The 14,488-nt window shown below is 42.0% G+C and overlaps 1 protein-coding gene across 3 annotated transcripts in view; it reads right to left on the bottom strand.

Moving 5' to 3' along the window:
* The window catches only part of LOC105726269 (zinc finger protein 43), a 44,328-nt gene extending 44,093 nt beyond the window's left edge, over window positions 1-235 (bottom strand). For all 3 annotated transcript variants that reach the window (XM_064381566.1, XM_012465673.3, XM_021676490.2), the window contains exon 1: window positions 86-235. In XM_064381566.1, coding sequence (XP_064237636.1) covers window positions 86-88 — 3 coding nt within the window. In that variant the 5' untranslated portion in view covers window positions 89-235. The remainder of the gene's footprint in view (window positions 1-85) is intronic.
* Window positions 236-14,488: the final 14,253 nt, after the last annotated feature.

The following is a 14,488-nucleotide window of genomic DNA, read 5'->3' as shown; positions in this document are numbered from 1 at the left end:
GGGGAGGCCTGAGTCCCGCCACAGCCACTTCCCACCGGTTCCAACCAGCCCCTTCTCTCTCGGGATGTCGACCCCGTACTCTCACCATTTCTAGGCTTCCAGAGGGTCCTGGTGTCTTAGCTGTGGATTTCCCAATACCTGCAGGTCACAGGCCCACAAAGGCCGTACCTCTAAGGGCAGAGAAAACAGAGAAGTGACGATGAGACCTGGAGCTCCGGCTGCCGGGAGAGACAAAGGCCCCGCCACATCCCGGAAGCCGCCCTGTCCGCTCCAGCTGCGTGCCTGATTGGATGGTTTCCAGCCCAGCGCCCCTGATTGGATAATGCTTAAGGTCCTGCCCCCTCAAACCCTGAGTGACAGAAGATGTGATCAGACGCTGGGCTGAAAGAAGAGAGCGGCAGTCTAGGCTGCAGCGTTTTCTGACAGTTTCCTCCCGGAGCTGAGCCAGGCCGACCCCAGAGGGTATTTGCCTTTAATCTTGTGTATAAGGTCATATGCATTTATAAATAATACACTACATGGCTACTAAAAAAATGAAAAGAATAATTATTTTAAAATTTCAGCTCCTATGACCTTCTTGGCTTCCGGTCCTTTGAGCAGGAAAAATTACAAACATTAAATATTTATTATTTTTTTATTGTCTGTCTTTTTCTTTCTTTTCTTTCCTTTCTTTTTCTTGAGAGAGCCTCTCTCTCTGTTGCCCAGACTGGAGTGCAGTGACAAGATTGCAGCCTCAGGAATCTAGGCTTGAGCAACTTACCTACCTAAGCCTTCTGAGTAGCTGGGACCACTGGCATGTGCCACCATATTCAGCTAATTTGTTATTATATTGTAGAGATGAAGCCTCATTATGTAGTCCAGGCTGGTCTCAAACTCTAGGGCTCAATTGATCCTCCTACCTCAGCCTCCCAAAGTGCTAGGATTACAGGCATGAACCATCACATTCAGACAGTTACTTTAATATTAAATTATATATATATATATGGCACTGTCCTAGTGCAGTGGCTCACGCCTGTAATCCCAGGCACTTTGGGAGGCCGAGGTGGGTGGATCATGAGGTCAGGAGTTCAAGACGAGCCTGGCCAATATGGCAAAACCCTGTCTCTACTAAAAATACAAAAATTAGCTGGGCGTGGTGGTACGCACCTGTAGTACCAACTGCTTGGGAGACTGAGGCAGGAGAATTGCTTGAACTTGGGAGGCGGAAGTTTCGGTGAGCCGAGATCGCACCACTGCCCTCCAGCCTGGGAGTCAGCCCTTTTCTGCCTATTCTTTGAGATTCTCAGAGATCTTATGGTTAGTATTTTTCCCTTGTCACAATACTTTTTTAGGATTAATTTTTCCCCTAAATTTAAATGTATTTTATTTGACAAAATCTAGCAAGAGCCCCAGGACAATAACAAGTCCTTCCTCAGAAAGAGGCTCCCCAACTCCTTCTATCCCAACTCTAACTACATCTGCCAGCAAATTCCCAGCTTTCCAGGGCTCTGTAACTTCTCTCAGTATAAAGAATCCTTCCATGGCTGGTGTGAGCAGGCTGGGACACCTGCAGGGGAAGCTCACCAGGAATAAACAACCAACTTGGTATTCAATGATCTCCTCTTGTGGGCTCAAGATTGGCCTTGGCTTGGAGTCACTAACCTTGGGTGTCCATTTTCCAATCAGGGTTGTTCACTTGGTTTTATATTAAAAAATTCTCTTTGGGAGGCTGAGGCGGGTGGAACACTTGAGGTCAGGAGGTCAAGACCAGCCTGGCCGACATAGTGAAACTACATCTCTACTAAAAATACAAAAAATTAGCCAGCTATGGTGGCACACGCCTGTAATCCCAGCTACTGGGGAGGCTGAGGCAGGAGAATCACTTGAACCTGGAAGGTGGAGGTTGCAGTGAGCTGAGATCACAACATTGCACTTCAGCCTGGGCAACAAGAGTGAAACGCCATCTCAGAAACAAAAACAAAAATTCTCAGTGATTGAAGAATCTAGCAAAATCACTCAAACTCAGTGTTTATGAAAGGGAACTGAATTGTAAGCCATTTACATTTTATATCTCAACAAAACAAGTGTTTATCCCTTTCAGACAATAAACATGTCAATTATTTTTATGAAAAATATTTAATAGGCCCACCACACCGGTGGCTCACGGCTGAAATCCCAGCACTTTGGGAGGCCTAGGTGGGTGGATCACAAAGTCAGGAGATCAAGATCATCCTGGCTAACACAGTGAAAGCCAGTCTCTACTAAAAATACAAAAAAATTATCCAGGCATGGTGGAATGTGCCTGTAATCCCAGCTACTCAGGAGGCTGAGGCAGGAGAATCACTTGAACCTGGGAGGCAGAGGTTGCGGTGAGCCATGATCGCGCCACTGCATTCCAGCCTGGGCAACAAGGGCAAAACTGTGTCTCAGAAAAAAAAAAAAAAATTCACTGCAAGCCAAGTTAGGCTGGCAGAACACAGTAGTGGATTTGAGACTCTGCTTGCCACACATTTGGAAAATGCAGGGGGACACCAGAGCCTCTGATTAAAGTTTAAATAATTAAATAGCAGATAATTAGACTGAAGTGGCTCTAGTGGTCCAGGTTCCTATATAACAACAACAACAAAAAAATAAAACTCAAACGAATTTTTTTGTAAGTTACTACCTTAGGGAAAACAAAATTCAGGCTTAATCAACTATACATTTCCAATTAATCCCTGATTACATAACCTGAAAAGTTTCTCCTAGACATTCCAAATGAAGTGACAACCTAACTGTACCCAGTTATTTAATTTGCTTTGCTTCCTCTCACATCTTATAGAAACCTTTTCTTGAAGACCCTCAGGTAGTCCCCAAACCACAAACCATGTCTGGGGGCTGTCCCATTGATTAATCATTGTCTGTGCATATTCAGTCTTTTTTTTTTTTTTTTTTTTTTTTTTTTGAGACAGAGTTTTGCTCTTATTGCCCAGGCTGGAGTGCAGTGGCACGATCTTGGCTCACTGCAACCTCTGCCTCCCAGATTCAAGGGATTTTCCTGCCTCAGCCTACCAGGTAGCTGGGATTACAGGCATGTACCACCACACCTGGCTACTTTTGTATTTTTAGTGGGGCGGGGGGAGGGGTCTCCATGTTGGTTAGGCTGGTCTTGAGCTCCTGACCTCAGGGGATCTATCCGCCTCGGCCTCCTGAAGTGTTGGGATTATAGGCATGAGCCACTGCACCCGGCCAGGGTACAAGTTTTTTTTAACCAGTCAAGATTTTAGCATCCCTCTTCCTGTGCAAAGCAGTAAAAATGTCTTGGGGTTTTTCAGCGGTCCTTACTCCCCTTGTTTCATTTTGATCCATGTTTTCTTTCTTTTCTTTCTTTTTTTTTTTTTTTTTTGGAGACGTAGTTTCGCTCCTGTTACCCAGGCTGGAGTGCAATGGCGCGATCTCGGCACACCGCAACCTCCGCCTCCTGGGTTCAGGCAATTCTCCTGCCTCAGCCTCCTGAGTAGCTGGGATTACAGGCGCGCGCCACCATGCCCAGCTAATTTTTTGTATTTTTAGTAGAGACGGGGTTTCACCATGTTGACCAGGATGGTCTCCATTTCTTGACCTCGTGCGTGATCCACCCGCCTCGGCCTCCCAAAGTGCTGGGATTACAGGCGTGAGCCACCGCGCCCGGCTTGATCCATGTTTCCTAATAACCTGGTTTGTCTCTTCTTGCCTTCAGGCCATCAATCTTTAAATAGTCATGCAACTGGGAGCCTCAGACAACTGCCACTTTTGCTGGGAACCCACAGATAGGCTTTTCAGGGAGATCTGACTGTTGTTTTTCCAAAACAGCGCCCCCTGTCAGCAGAAAGCAGTTAAAATCAAATCGGATTTCATCCTTAATCCTCATTCTAATGGCAGTTAGATGTACTTTTTTTTTTTTTTTTTTTGAGATGGAGTCTCGCTCCTTCGCCTAGGCTGAAGTGCAGTGGCATGATCTCGGCTCACTGCAACCTCTGCCTCCCCGGTTCAAACGATTCTCCTGCCTCAGTCTCCTGAGTAGCTGGATTACAGGTGCAGGCTACCATGTCCAGCTAATTTTTGTATTTTTAGTACAGACAGGGTTTCACCTTGTTGGTCAGGCTGGTCTTGAACTCTTGACCTCATGATCCCCATGACTCAGCCTCCCAAAATGCTGGAGATTACAGGTGTGAGCCACCGTGCAGGGCCCAGATGTACTTCTTTAGACGGGAGAATGAAATGGCCAAGTTAACAAAAGGTTCCAGAAGAAATCCCCAACCCGCCTGCATACTGGGAAGACAGGGTGAAGACTTGTGAAGCTTATGCCATTTGCAGAGGGGAGGAGTCTGGCCTTTCCTGTTTCTGTGTGAAGACATGGGATCAAATCAGCTTGGTGGACAGCGTGTTAGCAGGACCTCATCTCATTTTGCTGTTTTTCCTTTTTCCTTTTCATTCAATACTTTTACTCCTCACCCTTCTATGTGTCTGCGAGCCTAATCTTTCCCGGTTGTGTGACAAGAACCCAGTATTTTCTTTTTCTTTTTAAGAGACAGGGGTCTCGCTATATTGCCCAGGCTGGAGTGCAGTGGCTATTCATAGGCGCAATCCCACTACTGGTCAATACGGGAGTTTTGACCTGCTCCATTTCTGGGCTCAAGCGATCCTCCCACCTCAGCCTCCCAAGTAGCTGGGACTACAGGCACGCACCACCGTGCCCGGAGGGAACCCAGTATTTTCTTTTCTTTTGAGACAGAGTTTCCCAGGCTGGAGTGCAATGGCACAATCTTGGCCCAATGCAACCTCCGCCTCCCAGGTTCAAGCGATTCTCCTGCCTCAGCCTGCGGAGTAGCTGGGATTACAGGCATGTGCCACCATGCCTGGGTGATTTTCGCATTTTTAGTAGAGATGGGGTTTCTCCATGTTGATCAGGCTGGTTTCGAACTCCCGACCTCAGGTGATCCCCCTGCCTTGGCCTCCCAAAGTGCTCGGCTTACAAGCATGAGCCACCGCGCCCAGCCAAGAACCCAGTATTTTCTACAACAATATTTTATGCATTTCTTTCGACACCGATTGTATAATTATGGCTTTTCAGCAGGGGGGAAAAAAAAAAGTAAGTCACAAAGCTTTTTTTGAGCCCAGGGATTTTGAGAGCAGCCTGGGAAACAGCAAGACCTTAAGAGTAAGAAAGCAGAAGGAAAGGAAAAAAAAAAAAAAAGGATAAAAGAGAAGCAGAAGAGAAGGAGAAGCAAAGGAAGGAAGGAGGAGGAGGTAGACGTGGCCTACCTAGACTGGCTGACCAGTCGAGAGCCCCGAAGTCGACCTGAGACGTGGCTAGACGAGAGCTGTCGGTCGACCTCAGACAATGCAAGATGAGAGCTATTTTGTGGAACTCAGACATGATTATGTGAGAGACGGATGGTCGACCTCAGACATGGCTAGGCGAGAGCCGTCTGGTCCACCTCAGACAAGGCTAGGTGAGAGCCATCCAGTCAACCTCGGCTATTAGGAGGAGAGCCTTTTAGCAGGACTCTACCTCACTTTGCTGAGTTGTCTTTTCCTTTTTATTCAATAATTTTACTCCTCACCCTTCTGTGTGTCTGTGGGCCTAATCTTTCCTGGTCGTATGACAATACCCCAGTATTTTCTACAACAATATTGTATACATTTCTTTCTACATTGATTATATAATTATGACTTTTCAGTGGAAAAAAATAAAAAGAAAGCGTAAGTCACAAAAAGTTGTTGAGCCCAGAGATTTTGAGAGCAGCCTGGGAAACATAGCAAGACATTAAAGAAAAAGAGGAGGCCAGGTTTGGTGGCTCACGCCTGTAATCCCAGTACTTTGGGAGGCCAAAGTGGGTGGATCACAAGGTCAGGAGTTCAAGACCAACCTGACCAAGATGGTGAAATTCCATCTCTTAATAGATAATTCTAGTACTGGAGTGGAAAATCCAAGTTAAGGCAGAGTATCTTGTGAAGGCAGACAGTTAAAAAGTGCTTTATCAACAACAGAAGAAGACATGTCAAATGAAGCCAACCTGAAAGACTTTCCAGCAGTCCAAGCTGGAACAATGTGAGAAGCAAAATAAATAATCATAGCCTTGCATTATAACTCAGACAATATAGGAAATATCCACAAATTAATGCAGATATATGAAAAATTCAATAAGAAAACAGAAGAGGAGAGAAAAAAATCTTTACAGAATTCCAAGTGCTAATCAATGTAGATAGACATGCAATAGAGAAAATCACCACTAGACACCACAGAAATAATTACTGTAGACAAGACGTATTGAGGAATGCAGAAATTGTGGGTTAAATCTAAAGAGGAAACAGTGTGCTTACACAGCCTCAAAATAACTGCCTCCAAATATTTATAAATACCATTTTCTCTCAATTTCTTCATAAGACTTATGACTCCCACCTTAGACTCTCAAATAGCCTGGGCCATCTGGTGAGACCCTGTCTGTACATTAAAAAAAAAATACCGGCCAGATGTGGTGGCTAATGCCTGTAGTCCCAGCACTTTGGGAGGCTGAGGTGGGTGGACCATGAGGACAGGAGTTTGAGAACAGCCTGGCCAATATGGTGAAACCCTGTCTCTACTAAAAATAGGAAACTTAGCCAGACGTGATGGTATGTGCCTGTCCTCCAGGTACTCAGGAGGCTGAGGCAGGAGGATTGCTTGAACCTGCCAGGCGGAGGTTAAAATGAGCCGAGACTGCGCCACTGGACTCCAGTTTGGGCAACAACAGAGTGAGACTCTGTCTCCAAAAAAAAAAAGCCACCATGGCTGGCTGTTTTTTTCTTTTCTTTTTTTTGGTTTGTTTTGTTTTGTCCAAGAGTCTCACTCTACTGCTCAAGCTAGAGTGCAGTGGCCTGATCTTGGCTCACTGCAACCTCTGCCTCCTGGGTTCAAGCGATTCTCCTGCCTCAGCCTCCGGAATAGCTGGGATTACAGTGCACACCACCTCACCCAGCTAATTTTTGTATTTTTAGACGACCAATAAATGTTGGTCAGGCTGGTCTTGAACTCCTGACCCCTTGATCTGCCTTGGCCTCCCAAAGTGCTGGGATTACAGGTGTGAGCCACCGTGCCCAGCCAAACCCAAGTCTTTTTATTTTTACCTCATTGTAATACAGGTCATGTTTTTCAATTTTCAGCGATACACCTTTTTTTTTTTTTTTTTTTCAGAAAATTTTTCCCTCACAGTAATGATCACCAATAACGGGGCATCTAGCACAGTGCCTTGAACAGTGTGCACTAAGTATATATGGAACTGGGTTGATTCAGGAACAAAACCAACAACAGCAAGGTTGGTTCAGCAAAGAATAATAATTTGGTAATACTGGTAAGACTGAAAGGCCACTACTTAGCAGCAATTATTTTTACATTCATTTAAGAAATATTTTGCAACTAGGTCACCTAAAAATGCTGGTTTGCACCTGTGGCATTCGAGCTTGGCTGCCCTCTCATCACCTAGAAAGATTTAAACCACACTATTGCCTGGTTCTACTTAAGCAATTCTAATTTAATTTGAGTGTGTCAACTTGTGTTTAGGGAATTTTTAACCCCCTCACCAAGTGATTTTTACATGCAGACCGGGACGAAAACAATTGGTTCAGGGTGAGGAATACATTCATTGTGTATGATTTCCGTGTGTGCTGCTGAGATTTGCCTCATGGCTGCTTCTGAGTTTCAGATCTTGAATAGTAGCTCTGCCATTGTAAAAATCAAAAGACAACTTCAAGATGTACTCCGCTATTTTGCTAAATTTCAGTAGAATGAAACATCTTAGCAGATCTGTCTATATAGTCACTTGATTCAAATAAGAGGTTGTTTCAGGCACAGTAACTTTTTTTTGTTTTTTATTGTTTGCTTGTTGAGACAGTCTCACTCTTTTGCCTAGGCTGGAGTGAAGTGGTGCGATCTTGGCTCACTGCAACCTCCGATCCCCAGGTTCAAGCGATTCTCCTGCCTCAGCCTCCCAAGTAGCTGGGATTATAGGCATGTTCCACCACGCCCAGGCTAATTTTTGTATTTTTAGTAGAGACGGGCTACGATGGTCTCAATCTCCTGAACTCATGATCCACCCACTTTGGCCTCCCAAAGTACTAGAATTACAGGTGTGAAACATTGTGGCAGGCCAATATACATATATATTTTTAGTAGAGATGAACGTTTCACCATATTGGCCAGGCTGGTCTTGAACATCTGATCTCAGGTGATCCACCTGCCTCAGCCTCCCAAACTGCTAGGATTAAAGAGGTGAGCCACCATGCCTGGACCAGACAGAGTAGTTTTAGTAAGTGTTGAAAGTCATAAATAGCCTACAAATATCAAAAAACTATTTTAATCCTTTGACATATTTGACAGGCTTTCCAAAATCAAATTTTAGCTTTACAATTGTCTTCTTTTTTTTTTTTTTTTTTTTTTTTTTGAGACGGAGTTTCGCTCTTGATACCCAGGCTGGAGTGCAATGGCGCGATCTCGGCTCACCGCAACCTCCGCCTCCTGGGTTCAGGCAATTCTCCTGCCTCAGCCTCCTGAGTAGCTGGGATTACAGGCACGCGCCACCGTGCCCAGCTAATTTTTTGTATTAGTAGAGACGGGGTTTCACCATGTTGACCAGGATGGTCTCGATCTCTTGACCTCGTGATCCACCCGCCTCGGCCTCCCAAAGTGCTGGGATTACAGGCTTGAGCCACCGCGCCCGGCCGATTGTCTTCTTTTTTTTACCCCTAACTTTTGAATGCTACAGAGGGCCAATGCAGCATTTAAAAGAATAATAAATATAATTATTTGATATGTTAAATTACATGGAAAGCATTGTCAAATTAAAAATAATGTTTGAGGCCAGGCATGGTGGCTCACGCCTGTAATCCCAACACTTTGGTAGGCCAAGCTGTCTCAAAAAAAAAATTATCCTGCCTTAGCCTCTCAACTAACTGGTATTACAGGCACCCACCACCACACCTGGGTAATTTTTGTATTTTTAGTAGAGACAGGGCTTCACCATGTTGGTCAGACTGGTCTCGAACTCCTGACCTCATGATCCACACCCCTTGGGCTCCCAAAGTACTGAGATTACAGGTGAGAGCCACCACACCTGGCAGAGTATTGTGCCATTAAGGAGGCTCATGATAGATGAAAAAAGACAAGTTGAGTACATGCTTCTGATTATTTTAGGATCATATTGTTTGGGCTAGGTAAGAATTGTGAGAATTCTAATGAAGAAACTGACTTTGCTAACCCAAGCAAAACAAAAATTAATTGAGCCCAGGCACGGTGACTCACTTGTGTTATACCAGCACTTTGGGAGGCCGAGCCGGGTGGATCACAAGGTCAGGAGTTCAAGACCAGCCTGGCCAACATGGTGAAATCCCATCTCTTCTAAAAATAGAAAACTCGGCATGGTGGCAGGAGCCTGTAATCCCAGCTACTCAGGAGGCTGAGACAGGAGAATCGCTTGAACCCAGGGGGCAGAGGTTGCAGTGAGCCAAGATTGGGCCACTTTAATCCAGCCTAGGTGAGAGCAAAACTCTATCTCAAAAAAGAAAAGGAAAAGAAAAGATTCTGCATAGAAACAAAAGTTGCTCTATAAAGATATCATAGAAAATTAAATTTAAAATTGCTTATTTACCAAACTCTATTTAGAATCTAATTTCTAAAATACTTTTTTTTTTACAAATTTTATATTTGCCATGCTTTTTGTAAGAATAAAACTTTTGTTTACAAAGAAAAACAAAGCTAACTGATTTAATCTTTTCACCTGTTAACAGTGTATGTCTATTCTCTAACTTATCTGAAATTTATATTGATAAGCAAATCTTCAGTTAAAACCAATTTTTCAGTGCATTAAAGAATACCAACTTTCTCATTAGAACCTACAAAGTACCATGTAAAATGACATGGAATGAAGACAACAATGAGAAAACTATAGTCATAACACAGAAAAAGAAGAAAGGCTGTGATGCATACATAGTTGGAATACACATAACACAAAACTGAAGATAATCAGAAAATAAAAGAAGCAGAATTTGTGTTTAAATTCAGCAAGTCAGCTTTGCAGCCAGAAAATAAATGTCCTCTCCACATCATGAATCAATGTGATTTCTTCACCATTGCTATTTTCTATCTCTGACTTGAAGTTACAAACTAACTCCAGTAAAAATATTTATGACTTATTATAAAGCATGTTTTACTCAGAAGAGCTGTCATGTTTGTTTGCTACATTTATATGTAAAAACATCCTCATGACTTATGAAATCTCCCTTGTACTTACCAAAGCAAATAAGTTCAGTCAATAGATTCACTTATGTCAATTATAAAAAGTGAAAAAAACAAATAACTAAAGAAAATTAGGCTGATACAGGTTTATCCAATTAATAAATTCAAACGTTAAAGTATAACAATACACTAATTTTGGAATTAGATCTAAAAGTTATTTTGTGTGCACTCTTAAATTTCATAAAAATCATTCTTAGAATCCCTGACTAGCTCACACAATGAGTACTTCATAAACTATAAAACAAGAAAATTATGGGTCTAGCATGAGCACGAGACAAGTAAAAACAGAGAATGTACATAGGGAGATTCTGAACAATAAGCCCTAACATTTTTCACTAATGAACTCAATACAATGCACAGAGTATAGATTTGCTTTCAACATTTTCAAGGTTTTTAGTTTTCTAGTTAATTGGTCATCTTATTAAAATAATTTGTTTTGTTTCAATATTGCTTTTGTCTTTTGAAAATGCATACAAACTCATACTCACACATGTACTTCATAATTTTCTTACACCTAAGGTTTGTCTTTAGAGTAATATATGTATATATTTTACTGTGTGTAAATAAAAACTGAAAGATTGTATGTGTTTGCAGGCAGAGAAAAAACATGTTCAAAGAGAAATATGTAGCAAATTATTTTAAATATTTATTCAGGACTTAGAAATATATCAATTTTATTTATACTTCTACTGAGACCAGCTCAGCTGTAGAGACCCCCACCCAGGTGGTGCTGAAAGCATTAAGAAGCAGACACCTAGATAGAACAGCAAAGTGGGACTATCTGGGGGCCAACAGCCTTCGGAGCTGTGAGCCTCAGGGGGCTGACAGCATTCCGGGCTGAGGGCCTCAAGCAGATTCTGACCCACATATTTATTCTCTCTGAATAGGGGATTATTATTAACAGTTTTCCTGGCCATCATTCTTCTTAGCAAACAATATACTTTATCATACACTGAGCATTTCTCAGCATTTCCCCCTTCCTGTTTTGACAAAGCTAGGTAAGCAAGCACAACTTTGTCTTGGTGAACTATTTCTTAGAGGATTTGGGATCTGCACCTGCAGACTACACAAAGAGAAACAAGACAAATCAAGCACACAATTCAGCAATCGTAGATCCTTCAAGTGTTCTCACCCAAGTCACTGGATTTAGAGCTGCCGATCCATCAGCAGCACCCTCAAGCACCCCGGATTCTGGAATTAAAGTTAGATGTGTTCGAAAAGCTTGAAAAACTTGTCCTTTTAATTTTCTTGTATCCAGTGATAGGTGTTCAGCATGTCCTTCCAGGTGAAGTTTTATTCTTTCCCAATTGTGTTTATTCTAATTACACTTTAGAGTTAATAAAGTCAATCTGTAACTCCCACCACCAAAAGATAAGGGGGAGTTTAACACAGCTCTGAATCTAAAGAGCTTTTATTCCTTATAAATTCTAATGAATAAGAATTAGGGCCTGGTCCTCTATTACATTTTCCTTCCCAGACCTTTAATGGTTTTAAGGTCATAAGTATCTTCCAAAGTTCTTTTTATTCAGCTCCTATTGTCAGTGATACCATTTTTGGTCATGGTCCTACTAATCCCCCATTTACATTTACTGTGGGATCTAATCAAGTCATTGTAAAGGAAGGAAAGTAATATATGCCCAATATATGAAAGTTCCTTTTACTTCTGCCCCAGCTCCAGGAATACTCACTGTAATGGTGATAACTGCCATCATACCTACCAGTAAGTTACTCATAGTAACAGGTTGTCCTGCTTTCTTCAGGATTTCCTCAGCCATCTGTGAAAGCTTTAAATGTCTGGATGGTACCCACACTGGTCACTTCTTTGAACCTGGAGAAACAAACAAATCCTCTACCCCATATTATTACATTGCCTTTTCCCCAATTCTTTGTGAGTGGATATTGCCACCAGATTAACTGCCCTACAGTGTCTTCCTTGGTTTATTCAGGTGTTGTTCAGCCGCTGTTAATTGTCCTCCTCTTGGCAAACAAAATATTTAAAGTTAATCTGGCTAAATTTAGTTGCATTTGTGGCATTCTATATCCACTATCTCCTTCCATAATTAAAACAAGCTCCAGGACCTCCTTTGTTTATTTTTAAACCTGCCATTGCTTGTGCCAATAAGGTAGCTTTTTAAAAATTTCCTCCTATTCCATACATGCCTTAATATAATCCACCAAGGGAGTTTTCCCTTTAAGTGGCTGTAAAACAGCCTGGCATTCAGAAGTAGCATTGTTGAATGCCAGAAAGCATAACCCAATATCCCGAGTTTCTGTTTCTGATATGGCCTTTCTTATGGCTTCCTGCAATTGAGTTATAAAGTCAGCATATAGTTCTTTCGACCCCTGCTTAACAGTTCCAAAAGAAGGACTTTTTTTGCTTCCTGACATAATTTTCTCCCAAGCTCTTAAACACACTTTTCTAATCTGCTCTATGACTAGATCAGCCATAGTGGATGGACTGTGCATGTAAAGGAGCCCACACACCAGTTCCTGTGAACTATTCTATGGCAATATTAATTGGAGGTTGAACATTAGCATTTATATTAGCTTGAATATTAGCCTCATCAGTCCACCAGGTCTTAAAGTGTAAAAATTGAGAGGGAGATAAGTTTGGGTTAAAGTATCGCAGTCTACTTTTTTTCTTTTTTTGTTCTTTTTTTCAAGAGACCTTCAAAGCTACTGCAAATCAATTTTATACTTCCAGCTCACCCTAAGAGATTGTTCTTTTTTTTTAAAGAGGGGGTTTCACCATGTTGGTCAGGCTGGTTTTGAACTCCTGACCTCAGGTGATCTGCCCGCCTTGGCCTCCAAAGTGCTTGGATTACAGGTGTGAGCCACCACACCCGGCCAAGAGATTGTTTAAAGAGTTCTCAGACTACTTCCAAGCTCCCCCAACTTATCCTGGGAGATTTTTTCAAGAGTTCCTGAGACACCTTCATTTCAGCTTCTCCTTTCTCTGTCACTCAGGCAACGCTTGTCCCAGGTTTGAGTCCCACATCTGGGCACCACTTACTGAGACCAGTTCCACCATACAGACCCCTACCCAGGCAGCGCTGAAGGCATTAAGCAGACACCCAGATAGAACAGCAAAGTGGGACTATCCAGGGGCCAACAGCCTTCAGAGCTGAGCCTCATGGGGCTGACAGCATTCTCGGCTGAGGGTCTTGAGCAGATTCTGACTCACATTTATTCTCTCTGAACAGGTGATTTTTATTAACAAACAGTTTTCTGTGCCATTGTTCTTATTAGCAAACAATATATTTTATCACTCAGCATTTCTCAGTAATCAATCATAACACTCAGCATTTCTCAGCATACGTCTATATGAATTTTATTACCAAAAAAATAACCCTGTAATAAAGAACAATTGTAAATTGTAAAACAAAGTAGTTTTCATATTTTAAATTAACTAAAAGTATTTAAAAATAACTAACAGTATTTTAGTCATTCTAATCAAATTGTAATAAAAAGGATAAATTCTTCCCAGGCATCAGAGAGGAAAACAGAACAAAACAGGGATAAATTCTAGAGGTGGGCACCTCATTTATCCTGATGTAATTATTACATATTATATGCCTGTACCAAAATATGCCATATATGGCATAAATATATACACATACTGTGTAACCACAAAAATTAAAAATAAATAAGAAAAAAAGAAAAATGTAATCAATGGAAAAAACATTTAACTTATTTGCAGTTTGAAACTACTGGCAGAAGAGATTACTTACAGGTGTTATTCCACTATGTTGCCAAATGGTATATTGTTACCATATTTTACCTACACCTTTGAGTAAGGTGGGGTATGTTAAAGTTAGTGGAATAATAATGCTTCATTGAATGCACAACAATCTTCTTTTTTTTTTTTTGAGATGGAGTCTTGCTCTTGTTGCTCAGGCTGAAGTGCAATGGCATGATCTTCGTTCACTGCAACCTCTGCCTCCCAGGTTCAAGTGATTCTCCTGCCTCTAACTCCCAAGTAGTTGGATTACAGGTGCCCACCATCATGCGTGGCTAATGTGTTGTATTTTTGTAGAGACAGGGTTTCACTATGTTGGCCAGGCTGGTCTCAAATTCCTGCCCTCAAGTGATTTGCCCACCTCAGCCTCCCAAAATGCTGAGATTACAGGCATGAGCCACCACGCCCAGCCAGAATGTATAATAGTCTTAACATGGTAAAAGAAAATATTTAATTAAAAATTAAGTCCACACATAATC

Source organism: Aotus nancymaae, unplaced genomic scaffold (assembly GCF_030222135.1).
Source record: "Aotus nancymaae isolate 86718 unplaced genomic scaffold, 86718_ANA_hifiasm-v0.15.2.pri h1tg000028l, whole genome shotgun sequence".
NCBI classification, from domain to species: Eukaryota; Metazoa; Chordata; class Mammalia; order Primates; family Aotidae; genus Aotus; species Aotus nancymaae.
Note: the sequence above shows the minus strand (reverse complement) of the source record. Positions and strands in the feature narration are given on the sequence as shown.